Consider the following 13,426-nt stretch of genomic DNA (forward strand, 5'->3'; position numbering starts at 1 on the left):
TTCTTTTTTTTTTTTTCGGAAAGAGGAAATTAAGGAAAGGAAGGTAGAAAGGTAATCGAAACAGGAAGGAACATTAGCGTATTGATTTCGGTACGATTCTTTTCCGCTGTATATCTGTTTGTTCCGGAAAGTGGGGATTTATCATGGCTGCTGGGATAAAGGTGTAGTGTAACGAGCGCGCGGCGTAGTCTTACATCAAAGGACGCTAAAAGGGGATGAGAAGCCTGTCTCGGTGGCGTATCAGGAAGATTAGAGAGAATCGGAACTCGGCATCATTCTTTGCGCCACAAAAGCAGGATTGAGGGTTCTTGTATTTCTATCGCACAGGGGATGGGCCGTAATAGTAATACCTTGTATGCATTATAAGTAGAGAACGGATTTTTTGGCACTAACAAGGGGCGCTCTTGACGGCATAGCACGCAGTATGCTAATCGTCGTGTCGCGGATGATATCGCTATGTTTCCCGATAAGCTGAGAAAGGAGGGGGGGGGGTGGCATACCTTTTGATGTATCAATTTTCTTTCCAATTGGAAGACAGAACGATACGATTCCGAAGGTTGGTTGGCCTAATGACGATTTATGCGACGAAGAGCGCTACCCGCTAGTGACTAAAAATACGCTATCTAATTATAGTACTATTTCTGTGTAATGCTCTGTGTAATATTGCTGAGTCGTGCAACTCAGCGCAGCACAGAAAACAATCTTGGGCTGTCTCGACTCACAGCTCACAGCTGAGCGACTAACTGCAATACAAACAATAAAACGTTGATATGACTCAGCGCAATATGCAGGAGTATTACAATGCATCATAGTCAAAATATTGTGTATATATTGCTATTATAATACTGGTTTCTGGCAAGTATTATGTGTTTGCATTATAATAGCTTCAGCGTTCCGCTGCTTTGCAGTTAAAGTAGAGCCACTAGTAGAAGGTCAGGGATCCATTGGCGGACATTGCAGTTTAAACTGCCACACGACAGGATACACAAACTCAGGCGCTCGCGAAACTATTGGAGAACGCAGGAGACACGTCTGAACACATCCAGAGAGGAGGCGCAACTGACGACGGCTCCGGCTCCAGCTGCCGTCGCTCCGCGCTTCCACGTGACGGAGACGAACTAATCAGCTTGCGAAGCGCAGCATGATTCGCTCTTCTCCGTCACGTGCCACGCTGTACACGGACACCTCAGTCACCCCGCTACGACGCCGGCCTTTCTTCAAAATGGGGCTTCTAATGCTAACACATTAATACAAGCTATGAGTATTATTGCCTAGCACTGCAGTGACAGAGAAGGCCTCGTTTAAGACGTCAAGGTTAATGCGGCGCTGAGTCCAATAGCCGTGGTCTCGCGTATACAATACGTGTCGGAAGCGTGAGACATTATTATATTGATTTCTGGCAAGTATATATGTATTGGTATCGTACTAGGTACTACAAAATATGAGCATTATTGCCCATCTTAACAGTAACACAAAAGGCGTCGTTGAGGAACTTCATAATGTGGATCTGAGTTCAATAGTTCGGTCTTAAGCACGGAATATGTATGTAGAGTGCTCGAAAGCGTGAGGATGTAAACAAGGTAAAAAAAAAGAGAAAAAAAAAAGAAGGCCACTCACTATGAGGAAGCAACCGAGGGAGCTGGCATGACAATCTTCTAGTTCCCTCAGCGTGGCAGATGCTGTGAGTTGAAGACCAGGGTCCGTGACGCTTTGTTGCAGGTCGAGAACTTCGACGTCTACACCTAGCGATGCGCAGTGACGCTGCAGGTCCGGAACCACGTTTTCTTGAACCACACGACGTTCCTGTTCGAAATCTGAAAATGTTCCACAAACAGAACAATTGGAACTGTGCGACTACACCTTTCTTGTATTGCTTTTGCGTTTCGAATATATACGTACGCGGCAAGGTTTTTTGCAAGGCAAGAGGAGAAATTGAAATTGTCTTGTTCTGCGACTCCTAACATAAATTCTCTCCCCCCCCCCCCCCCCCACACTCCCCAGAAATACTTATCATGTGCTCTACTGTGCATTTCTGCCTTTATCAATGTCTGAATGACTTTATCTGTCTGAATTTTAATTATGTTCATTTAACTAATGGAACCAATTCAGGACATTAATTTTCACACCGTCGGGCGGTCGAATCTGTTTTCTGCAGATGACACTGTTCGTTAAATTGGAGCACTTGCACGAAATAGCCCGGCACAACCGGCAAGCAGGTGCAATAATTCCCATCGGCACGAAGTTCGCTTTCGCCGGTTTCTCCGAATTGTTCCACACAATTTGCTCGCGTATGTTAATGTATTCTGCTTGGGAACATATTAATATTGAATGAAATGAAGAAAACTATATATACGAGAAGATAACTTAATAATTTTGATGCTGTTGCGCCATAAGTGGGCCGTGAGGCAAAGAAAAATGATCATGCAGGCCTTACTCGTCAAAGGCCTGGCGCTTGAAACGATAAAAAAAACAACAAAAAACAATATAAAAGGGAAGAGCCTACTCTGTCAAAACTAGGTTGACATCTAAAGCGACTGCTGAGGAAAGCTCTTCATTGGCGTTAAAGTAGAGGACGCGGCGAAGCCAGCTATAGCACGTTCTGATCCTATTATGCACTTTAGCGATAGCAGCTAGCTTAGAATATTTTTGATTTAGAGAAGTGACGTCACAGGAAAAAAAAAAAGAGAGAGAGAACAAAGGAGACCTCTCGAATTTTAACTGAGTTTTAGAGAATGAAGGACACGTTTGAGAAAACGTGCCCTCCGTGCCCTGTTCAATGAATGAATCGTTGCTGTGCTTGCTCCACCGTCACTTATCATTACGAAATATACTGGGCTGCTGTTTGCGCGTTTTCAATCTGTTATTTGTTGGCGTGACCACAAACATGGTTGGTTAAACAAAAATCGACGTCGGATGTAAAAATTCTTCTTGGTTGGTTGGTGACATTTTGTTGCAGAGAGATCATCACTGCCGATTAAGCGTATGCTGCTCAAAAGGAAGATTTTGCGCCCTCTGCCGACTTCATAGCCTATGAAGTCGGCTCAAGCACGCAGTGGCAGTGATCTCTGTAGGAAACCGTGCCGAGATTTGCCTCACAGAGCCTTGAGATATATATATATATATATATATATATATATATAAACCCGTAGCAAACTCAACACAGTCTGTGCCGGGACCCGAACATGGGTCACCACGCAGTGTCGGCAACTTAGGCAGACCAATTCTTGAACGGGAAATGAATTTTTTGAATTGCTTGTGAGCATTGCCTGCGTCCTAACTGGTGATGGCGCTGGTGCGGAGGGAAAACAAGATGGCTTCCCCTGCTCGCCTGTGGAGCTCAGTGTCGCTACTCTGAAGACTGAACGAACCGAAGGAGGACGATGATACCATGGCATCCACATCCTTCACACATCTTGACAGAAGGAGGTATGTCATATTAATGTTCGTTGCACTACTTCGTCATTATCGTATACCTCAGACGATTACAGAAAGGACTGAAGAGCTACCTTGATAAGAATGAGCTTGTTACCCAAAAGGAGACTGCGGGGCAATGCAGCTTGTGCTCAGTCGTGCTTGGCCATTCATGAACCGCGCACCCCCTTCTGTCTCCCACTGTCACCATGGTCACGTGTACGCTACGTGACGTTATCAATCAATCCATCTCGTCTTCTGCCGTTCTCCTTCACTTGCTCGCTTCACACATCCTCTCCAGACTTACGCTCCAAAAGAACTCCCCAGGGAGCGTCCTGTCCTCTTATTATCTGGCAAGAGTATGTCAGCCTTAGTTTTTATATCTCTTCTTTAAATGCGCAGTCGGTGTTTATTTGCTTTAACATTAATCATTTTCAACTCTGTACTCTCAGTTGAAGGATATCTCAAGAGCACTCTCTACCGCCACCGTTCAAAAGCGTCAATTCTTCGACCACTCAGCCTCTCCTATTTTTCTTTCTTTCCAGTTCTCGCCGTTGAGCAACGCTCTCCACGGTCGAACAATGTGTAGCGAGCGTGAACGGAGAGGTCAATATATTTCAGTCTTCCGCGAATTCAGCAGGGATGTGCAGTAGATAACTACTTATAGTTAAACTACTGCATGGTATAGGTAAAAAGTAGTTAGAAATTGCTTGCAAAAATGGTAGTTATAAATACTAGTTAAACTTATTTTTTTGTAGTTAACTACAGTAGTTAGGTTACAGCTGGCTACAACTACTTCGCATCTTTCTTTTTTTTTTTTTCAATTTTCGACGGGGAGTCAGGGCAGTATCCAACGTGTTGCAACAGGACCGTTGGCTGTCGGAGCATTGGTCGAGTTAGACTGGTTAGACGCGGAATGGAGACATTAATTGTCAAGTTTGCGCACAGAAATGCTACGGCACATAAGCAAAAAGTACGTCTCTTGTGTTACTCAGGGTATACAACGATCGACACACAGAAAACATTCAAAAAGCTTACGCCCCCTCCGTCGTCAGATTGGACGTCATGACTTTATCTTTGCATGACATATCATCACCACATCAGTATTGTATGGAGGGGCGACGATGACGATGACGATGAGGGGCGATGATTGCTACGAGTGTGGGAGTTCCGCTTGTCGTCTCGCTCCCCCCAGCACTCACGTGCTAGTTTTACGTCTAAGCGATCATAGATATAACGACGCGCACAAAATATCAGAGTAGTTAAGACATAGTTAAAGAACTACATCGTAGTATAGTGGCAAAGTAGGTTTAACTAGTGCGGCTGTGATATAGTTATACTAGTAGTTAAACTACAACTTGACACAGCAGTTAGTGGTCATAGTGAAACTACTAAAAAGAAGTAGGCAGTTAAAAAAAAGTAGTTACAGCACCTCTCCTGCTGCCCTCATTCAATCTGTTCTGTCTGTACACCGCTTATATAGCCACAGTCGCTTCGCGGCGTTAACATGGAATAAAAAAGATGGACGTATAGTATATAGCTGCGTGTCCTCTAAGTTTCTAGAAAACGTCAAGCGAATGTGATGACAGCACTAAACGTAGTAGGTTGTAGCCCGCTGTGCACTGCCGCCGCTCATTTATATACGCTCTTCTCGCGAGAATGCCGGTGTGTAGCAGCCCAGGCGTCCCAGTATTGATCACAATTGTCCGCTTCTGGAAGGCGAGGATTGTTCAACAGAATAAAAGCGAATATGGACTGCGGGGCAACGCCTTTCTTAGAGTCACTCACTGGGTTATTGAGTGGCTCTAGTCTCACCTGCTCGTTCTGCTATGACATCTGCAGCGCGCATGCAATAGAAGCAACCCATTTCGTTCGAGGCGTACTTATAATTGTGGGGCACCGATGATGAAGAAAAAAAGATAAAGAAAAAGATAAATAAACAAGAAGTGTGGGGTGTATCCACAAAGCGTAAAGGCCCGTTCCGACATACAGCGCTTTGCTCCACAGCGCTGCACCACAGCACTGCAAAACAGCGCTGTAGTTCCAATGTGGGGTTCGCACTTGCAGCGCTTGTCCCAGCGCTGTACTTGGTGATCTCACGTGATCGTACCGTCACGTGAACGCGGCGCCGCGTTCTCATTGGTTCAGGGAGCCTATCGCTGGGAGACAGCGATGGGAAAGTTCACCGAAGCTCAACTTCGCCAAGCGCTGTTTTCCATCGAGTCGCAGCCGGGAGAGCAGCGAAAAACAGCGCTGTTTTCCAGTGCTCTGCGTGGTGACGAAACCGGCTAGCCGTTGTTGGCCTCGATTGCTTAAACGACGTGACGTAGCAAGGAAGAGACCGCTAATGAGGACCGTGCTTTCGGTAGTCGTAACTATAGAGATAGGGCTGCCAACAGGTGCATGGGCAGCCATATCTGGCCACAGAAATCCTGTTTTCGAATGCCCCGTGTGCACTCTTTGACTATGAATTATCTTTTTTTTTCTTTTTTTTTTCCTGAATAGCAAAACAGCGGCGGGATTGGAACCACGCATCTCTGGATTACTGGTCAAGCGCCTTTACCAATTCGACCCCGCTGGCATCCACTGTCCGACGACTTGCCTGGGGGCCTCGTTTGACCGGATACGTATTCACTCTTATATTCTCTCCTGCAGTTCTCCTTTCATAGAGACATTCATACGACACAAGTACGAGGCACGGCATCTGGTGAACATGTGTTGTGTTGTGTTTGTCCCATTATATGTTCCAGCCTCAGTACAATTACTTTCCATCATGTCACTGGAACCTCATAATAATTTTAGTCAGAAGGCAAAAAGAAAAGTATAGGTGCCCTATATAGGGAAGCTCCAGGAGGCTTCGGAAGTAGAATTAACGTTGGTGACTTTTAATTTAATTTATCTAATTAGCTTTCGTTCATTAATTAGACTAATTATCTAAATTAATTACTAATTAAAATATGCCAGTGACATCGCTTTAGTTCATTTAACCCCACACCGAACCATAACACCGAAACGTTACATGAAACTTCATAAGAGTCGGTCACATAAACGACGAGAAGGATGTACGTTCTACGTAAGAAAACGCAAGAGCGTTAGCGCCGTTAAATGTAAAAAAAATAAATAAATAAATATGAAGCAGAAGAAGAAGAAAGAAAAACGAGAAAAACAGTATATCATGAAATCTCAACAACATCTAAAGTATATCACTAATCACACACTATGATGCACCACGGGGCATTGAAAGCCGGTAACTATAGTGACTGGGTACCATTACCCCGCTATATAGCGCGTGAATCATGGTGACCGTTATCCCGGTAACAAACGGGCATTGCTGTAGATGCATAATTAAAAGTTCCTACCGTCCCTGCGGTGTAATTCGTACGTAATACGTGTAATATATACGTGCTTCGCCTGCAGTGCGGGGAAGCGCTACTCGCGGAGGTACAACCATTGAACCGCTTCGAGCTTCGTTATACTGGTATAAGCCACGACAGTTGCCTTTCTAAAGAGGCGTATACTATCGCTTTCCTTTAAAAGCTCCCATTATAGCGCTCAAGCCCACGCGCACCCAGAAGGCTTCCGCCAACGGCAAAGCACGGCGTCTTAAAACGGCGTATTTCCGTCGACGACGCCATTCTCCTTTGGATGTTTTCACGGAGGACGGCAAATTCAATTGGCCGCTGACGTCGGATGCAGCGCACGTTGATGTGGTGTTGCAAATGGTGCGACGTTCGCGTGCACCTCGCGGTCCCGGTAGCAACCTTTTATCGATCAGAGAGTGAAAAAAATCGATTTTTGTGCTCTCGACGTTCCTAAGCACGTTTCTTCCTTCTTACGGAAAAGATATCTCGAGGCTAACGTCGTGTCTTTCGTTAAATAATTCGAAAACCACTGAGAGATGTACCCTAATGACGTTTGACGTTCAAACAGTAAGTGGCTAACCGAGTCCGAGTGGGAACGATTATCGAACCCAAGGTCGTGGAGGAAACGATATGCGAGGTAACTGCACGCTATCGGTTCTTCGTGTAACGTAGTGATTGTTGAACATTCAGAATAGCAAACATGCAAGGCATTCGATCCCCTTCGTGTCGTTTACCTACCTGGGCAACCAAACGGCACAAGCAACAGGCGTTAGCCAGGAAAACAGGAACACAAAGGTACACTTGCATACACACCACATATTGATTACGAAGCATATATGCTGGGCATGAGCAATACGCGCGTCTGCGTAAATAATGACGAGAGGGCGTCGAGCAAACGTGTATGAGCAAATACGTATCGACAGATGTGATCAACGGAACGCGTACAGAACGTTCGAGAAAAACGGCCCGGGACAGTGCACTTGGGAAAGAACGAGCGGCGACGTATACCAGGGTCTGGGGACGCCAGCCCGTGTGTGGTTATATTCAAGTATCGATGATGGAGGACATGTACTTTTAACACAAGGACAAGGACTGGATTCTTTCTACGACGCCGACGAGAACAAGGCGCCGTGCAGAAAGGACATCGCCTTTGAACGCACAGAGTGTCACGCTGACTCAGTGGAGGGAGTACACCCGGCGACAACAGCCAGTATTAATTTCATCTGCCATAAAACGAACGAACGAACGAACGGACTGACGGACGGACTGACGGACTGACTGACGGACGGACTGACTGACTGACTGACGGACTGACGGACTGACGGACTGACGGACTGACTGACTGACGGACTGACTGACTGACTGACGGAATGACTGACAGACAGACAGAAAGAAAGAAAAAAGAAAGGAAAAAGAAAGAAAGAAAGAAAATAGCGTAAATGCAGGCGAGCTGAAGGAGGGAATCCATGACGAAGGGGCCTGGGCATGGGCTGCACAGGTTTGTGCTTGTGATTTGTGTAGCCCATGTTCAGGCTTCGCTCTGGTCTAGATTTTAAGAGGTAGTAGGACATTCTGGCGAATTTGTCGAAGAAGTTGACATCGCATCGCAGCAGAGGAGTTTACCGACAATAAATGCCACCTCCAAAAAGACAAGACCACCAGCTTCCTCGACGACCTGAGACATGATTTGGGATTTCCTCGATTTTCCTCGACCTGGGATTTCATTCATGAACCGGTGTGAGAAGAAGAAGAACAGAACGAAACCATTCTGCTCTACAGCATCACGAAATGTTTTGTCTGCACACGGTGCTAAAAGTGTTCACCTCATAAACACTTCGGGTCATCACCCATCACGTATCTGTTGTTATTCTTCCGCAGAGACCACGAAGCGCCCTCTGTGGTAAAATACCGGCAAAGCGCTGCCGGTATTGCCTTTCAACCGGCAGCATGCGCGAGCAACCGGACGTGCCGCTATAATACCGACCGGATGGGAAACCCAATCTGCGAGCTATCAGCAGTGCCTCCTCAATCACTTGCAGCACATATGGTCTATAGTTAAAGAAGGATGAAGTCATAGATATTTCTTTACACAATCTTTTAGCGCCAGGCACAATCTCATAGCACCATCTCATAGAGCCAACAATATACACGGATATTTCTTCTTCAGAAATACCCAAGGACCCCCAAGGACCCCCAAGGGGTCGTTGAGCAGTTAGCTCTAAGTGACAGGGAGCTGTCAGATCCACATTCGGTTGTTTTATCATTCCGTATTAGCGTCGCGTAGCAACTCTGGCTATGAGCGGCGTGCAGATGTGAGCAGATGGAGAGAGGACAGCAGGAAGGAGTGAAGGACAGAGGGGGGGTTAGTATGCGTCCTGGGCCGACTTCAGGGGGAACTGTACCGACATTCGTCTGAAAAGTCTGCCGGAAAACTGAGGGAAAACCTCAGGCAGCACAGCCGGTGGCAGGGCTCGAACCAACCACCTCCCAGTCTTCAGCACGACCTTGGACGGAGCGACCACTAACGACCGGATGCTTTGAACCATCCGGCCACGGCGCATTTCATCGCCGCATTGGATTGGATTGGATTGGATTTAAAAGAAAAATAAACATTGAGATTGTGGCGCCAGTGCATTTGTACCGCTATTGCGGTTAATATCACATACCACCAGGGGTTGGTGGGTACAACGATGTGATGGCGGCGTAATAAGTGTAAAAGTTAAAAAAAGAAAAGAAAAGTGCTATAAGGTGAGTGTGAGTACAGTACGTCATGTGTGTGCTATAGGGCCCACATATTTCTGCTGACACCACGCGTCAAAACCCACATCGCCACAGGCGGCGCTCTATCCAGTTGCTCGCGGTAATCTGACACATAGTTGCCGCTGTCGACACTCTAAACACAGGGACCGGTGCCTGCGATGTCTGATGCAAATCAGCTTTCAGTGTACCGTGAACCCATGCACCGCGGTTCTCGAAGACTGTATGAGGGGACGCGCTAAGCCAATTATTTCATAGCACACACAGCCGTCGTTCGTCAGCCTCGTTTGTGTAAACCTGCAACTGCAGCTGCCGCTTGCTTGCCGGGTAAACATCTTCGTATCGAGTAGAAAAACCGGGGACAACGTGAAGTAGCAGATAAAAGCGCGTCAGCGCTCCAAAGAGGCTCCGTCGCTTTTCAAGGAAATTTCAACTTCTTTCGCAAACATTCCAGCGTTTACTTTACCTGGGCGCTACCAATCGAGTCGGATTACCTGCGCTGTGTTTTGAGAGAGTTCATTGCGGCTCTTCAGCTTTAGTAAACAAGAAAAGAAGGACCTCATTAGGCTAGATTTATGCACGTGTAAATGTTGTTTTGTAATGTAGGTGGATGCAAACAACCGCAGACTTTTTGACGCAAAAGAGGCAGAAAATTGTAATCTAGTTAAAGAGGCATTGAAGTGAAGAGATTTATTCCCGTGCAATGAAAGGTGCCATTACTTTGACATCAATACAACTAATGGAACTACGTATATTCAATCCGCAATTCAACCGCAATTTGCGGTCTCCCTCTTTTGCCGTTCACAAGAAGCGCGGCAATGCGGAGCGCCTTCTCATTGGTCTCCTCAAACGATTTGCCCAATCAGCGCGGGAGATCGTGTGAGGAGACCAATGACAGGCCGCTCTTTCATCTGTCATTCCGCGAGTAGAACGTTTTGAACTTCAGCGCCCCTTTTAAGACGATAGAGTTCATGTAAGCGTACATCGGTAATATGAACTTTGTGTTTCTCGTAGAACAAGACAACATGCTATAGGAAAATTACGATTTCATTTTTGAGGAACTGCTCTAGTTTATGCGTAAGTCAGCTGCATACGAACTGTGCTTCTTTTTTTTTTTTTTTTGAGTTGCAGAATTGGTTGGGTGCCGAATTCAATTCCTCCATATATTTTTTAAAAAGTTATTTACCAACTTATCAGCTGCAAAGCGGCACCGGAAAAAGGATGTACCAACTCAGATAAATGGTTCCGATACTGATAGGTTAGGGGAAACGTAGGAAAAGTTTCAGGATAACGTTCCCGAAAACATGATAAGCCAATAGCAGGGTTCCTTTGGAGTGGGTGACATCACGTTGCTGACATCTGATTGACTGACAGCGATACGGAATCGGAATTCGAGGGCGCTTACGATCCCCTAAAATTCCCTAATGCGGAATTTTAATCCCGAATCCGACTCCATATCACCACTCGTCGATCAGAGCGTGGTGAGTTGAGTCATGGAGAAATACCTTTGATGAATGGATGACTCACTGTAGGCTTATACCTTCTATGTGAAGTGTTCCGCGAAAATCCTTTCGGAAACTCCTTTTCCGATAGTAGTTAAGGAAAACAGTATTTTTTCCCACTATCAGATGGCGCTGCCGTTCATGATAGAGAATCGGAAGTGAAGAAGAACGTAGTCCTCCTGAAACTTTTTTTACTGTCGTCACGGTAAGTGAACCTTAATCGTATAAAAGGAAAAGGAAACGTAGTATGCTCACGGTTACATAAGACACTCTAGCGGCGCGTAACTAGATTGCCTAGAGTGACTCTAAGCCAACCATGTTAGGTCGTTATGGAACAGGAATACCTCCATACGTTCCTCTGCTTGCAAGTAAGGCGTCACAGATCGTGTGTTTGGTTTAGGGAGAGCTTCGTAGCCTTTTCTGTAAGTGCGTCATCCCCAAAGAGTGTTTTCGTAACGTGTTCTGGGTATAAGCAACATGTTGAAGCATGCGGGTGCACTACCTTGTGGTGGTAGTGGTGGTGGTGGTGAAAACGTTCGCCGTTGTCGGTCTCACGGGGGTGGGCAACGTCACGTCTGACGCCTCAGGGGAATGTGCGTCCTGGGCCGACTTCTAAAGAAACTGTGCCGACATATGTCTGAAAGCGTCTGAGGAAAACCCCAGACAGCACAGCAGGCATCGGGATTCAAACCCGAGCACATCCTACAATCGACGTGACATGACCAGCACGCTAACCACTGGGCCACGCGAGCGGGTCACTACCTTGCGACTCGGAAGCGTCATGCTCCCGCTAAGCCAATTACATTCGGAAGCGTAGTGGTCTAAGCTGTGTATTGTTTTGCATTTGCTGTCCTTTTGTACACCTGTCTTAATGCAACAGGACGGTATGTAAAGGTTTACAGCAAATTTTATTCTACACCTTAAAGCTGCACTTGCCCTATACACAAATCCAGAAAATCCGAAAGACAACAAGGCGACATCTGCCGGCACAATTGGACAACTGCACACCTGACAGCTTCCACTTCAATGGAAGTAAAATACGAATCTCGCTCTTTCAAAGGACATAGACGTCAATGCTCCCAATACGATTTTTAAAAAGCCGTCACCTGCAGCTGACAGCAATCTTTCCAGGCCTTACTGAAGCCCCAGCGCATTCGCGCAATCACTGCAGGTTCTGACAGCGTTTGTATCTTCGCAGTAACGCATTCAATATCTTCCGCGATACAGGATGACAAGAAATGCGCAGTAATTTTTTGTACACCTTTCAGCGCGTATGCAAATAAACACCTTTTCTTATTCCGCAGGATTTACCTGAAGGGCGTGAGAACAATGTAGAAGAAGGAACAGTGGATCTACCTTCACCAGATCACGGGATTTTCGATTTTTCGACAGCCGAAACAGTGTTCTAACTGGAATATAGACATCGCTGAAATGGTGTTCGTTGTAGAACATGCCCATTGAAATGGTGGTTCTTGTAGAACGCACGATTTAGAATGGTGAGTTACAAAACATCCTTCTGTACGATGTGAAAATTACACCACAGAGGTGCGTGTCATAGGGCAATGCACCTACACCAGAAAAATGAAAAAAAAAAAGAAAGAAAGAAAAAGAGAAAGAGAGAAAAAAAACCAGCTGTATGGTTCATCCAACAAGATTTCAATGACCTTTTGAATGTTGTCTCCGTGTGCTTGTCTGTCCTTGTTCTCCTGTTCACGTTCACCTATATAACGCCTTGTGTCCCCATTTTTATTCCCAGTTCCTATCATCATCACCATTATCAGTGATATCTGCCAAGGTCGACTGATTAAACGAAAGAAACCAAGCGAACGGCATCGTATTCAATGCAAGTCCTGTCTCATATCTCCATATTTTTTTATATCACGATCAACCAATCAATCAATGCAAGTCCCCACTCTTTTCTTTTCTCCATCATCATCATCAACAGCATCATCATCATCACTAATGCAACTTAGGCGGGATTCACACGAACGTGACGCTTTATCTTTGCGTCGATGAAAACGGGCGTAAATGGATGCGCGCACTAACGGTAGCACACGAATTTGCAGCGGGAAACGTGATATTCACGGCTGCTTCGTCACGCGGGGCTCCCAATACGTCACGACCGCAATTAAGACAGCACCTCCGTGGTAAACGCCACTCTGCACATGGCTCGTCTTTCATGGTGTTTGATAAGACATCGATGAACGAAAATATTTCTGTATTTTTCGTATATAACGAAAAGTATTTAGCGAAAGATTTCTGTAGGGACCACCTACGTCGACATCTCTGTAGGATCCGTCCGTATAACAATAGCGGAGAGACAAGAAGAGAGAGAGCAGAGAAGAATTGAATTATCGCGGTTGAAGGAAAGGCACTAGCAGTGGGGTTCGAACC

General features: G+C 45.9%; 1 protein-coding gene across 4 annotated transcripts in view; it reads right to left on the reverse strand.

Annotated features, from left to right (window-relative positions):
- Positions 1–13,426, reverse strand: part of LOC135368804 (protein qui-1-like) — a 336,239-nt gene that overhangs the window by 47,102 nt on the left and 275,711 nt on the right. For all 4 annotated transcript variants that reach the window (XM_064602319.1, XM_064602318.1, XM_064602320.1 and 1 more), the window contains one exon: positions 1,618–1,814. In XM_064602319.1, the coding sequence (XP_064458389.1) occupies positions 1,618–1,814 (197 nt within the window). The remainder of the gene's footprint in view (positions 1–1,617; positions 1,815–13,426) is intronic.

Source organism: Ornithodoros turicata, chromosome 9, assembly GCF_037126465.1.
Source record: "Ornithodoros turicata isolate Travis chromosome 9, ASM3712646v1, whole genome shotgun sequence".
In the NCBI taxonomy this organism is placed as follows: Eukaryota; Metazoa; Arthropoda; class Arachnida; order Ixodida; family Argasidae; genus Ornithodoros; species Ornithodoros turicata.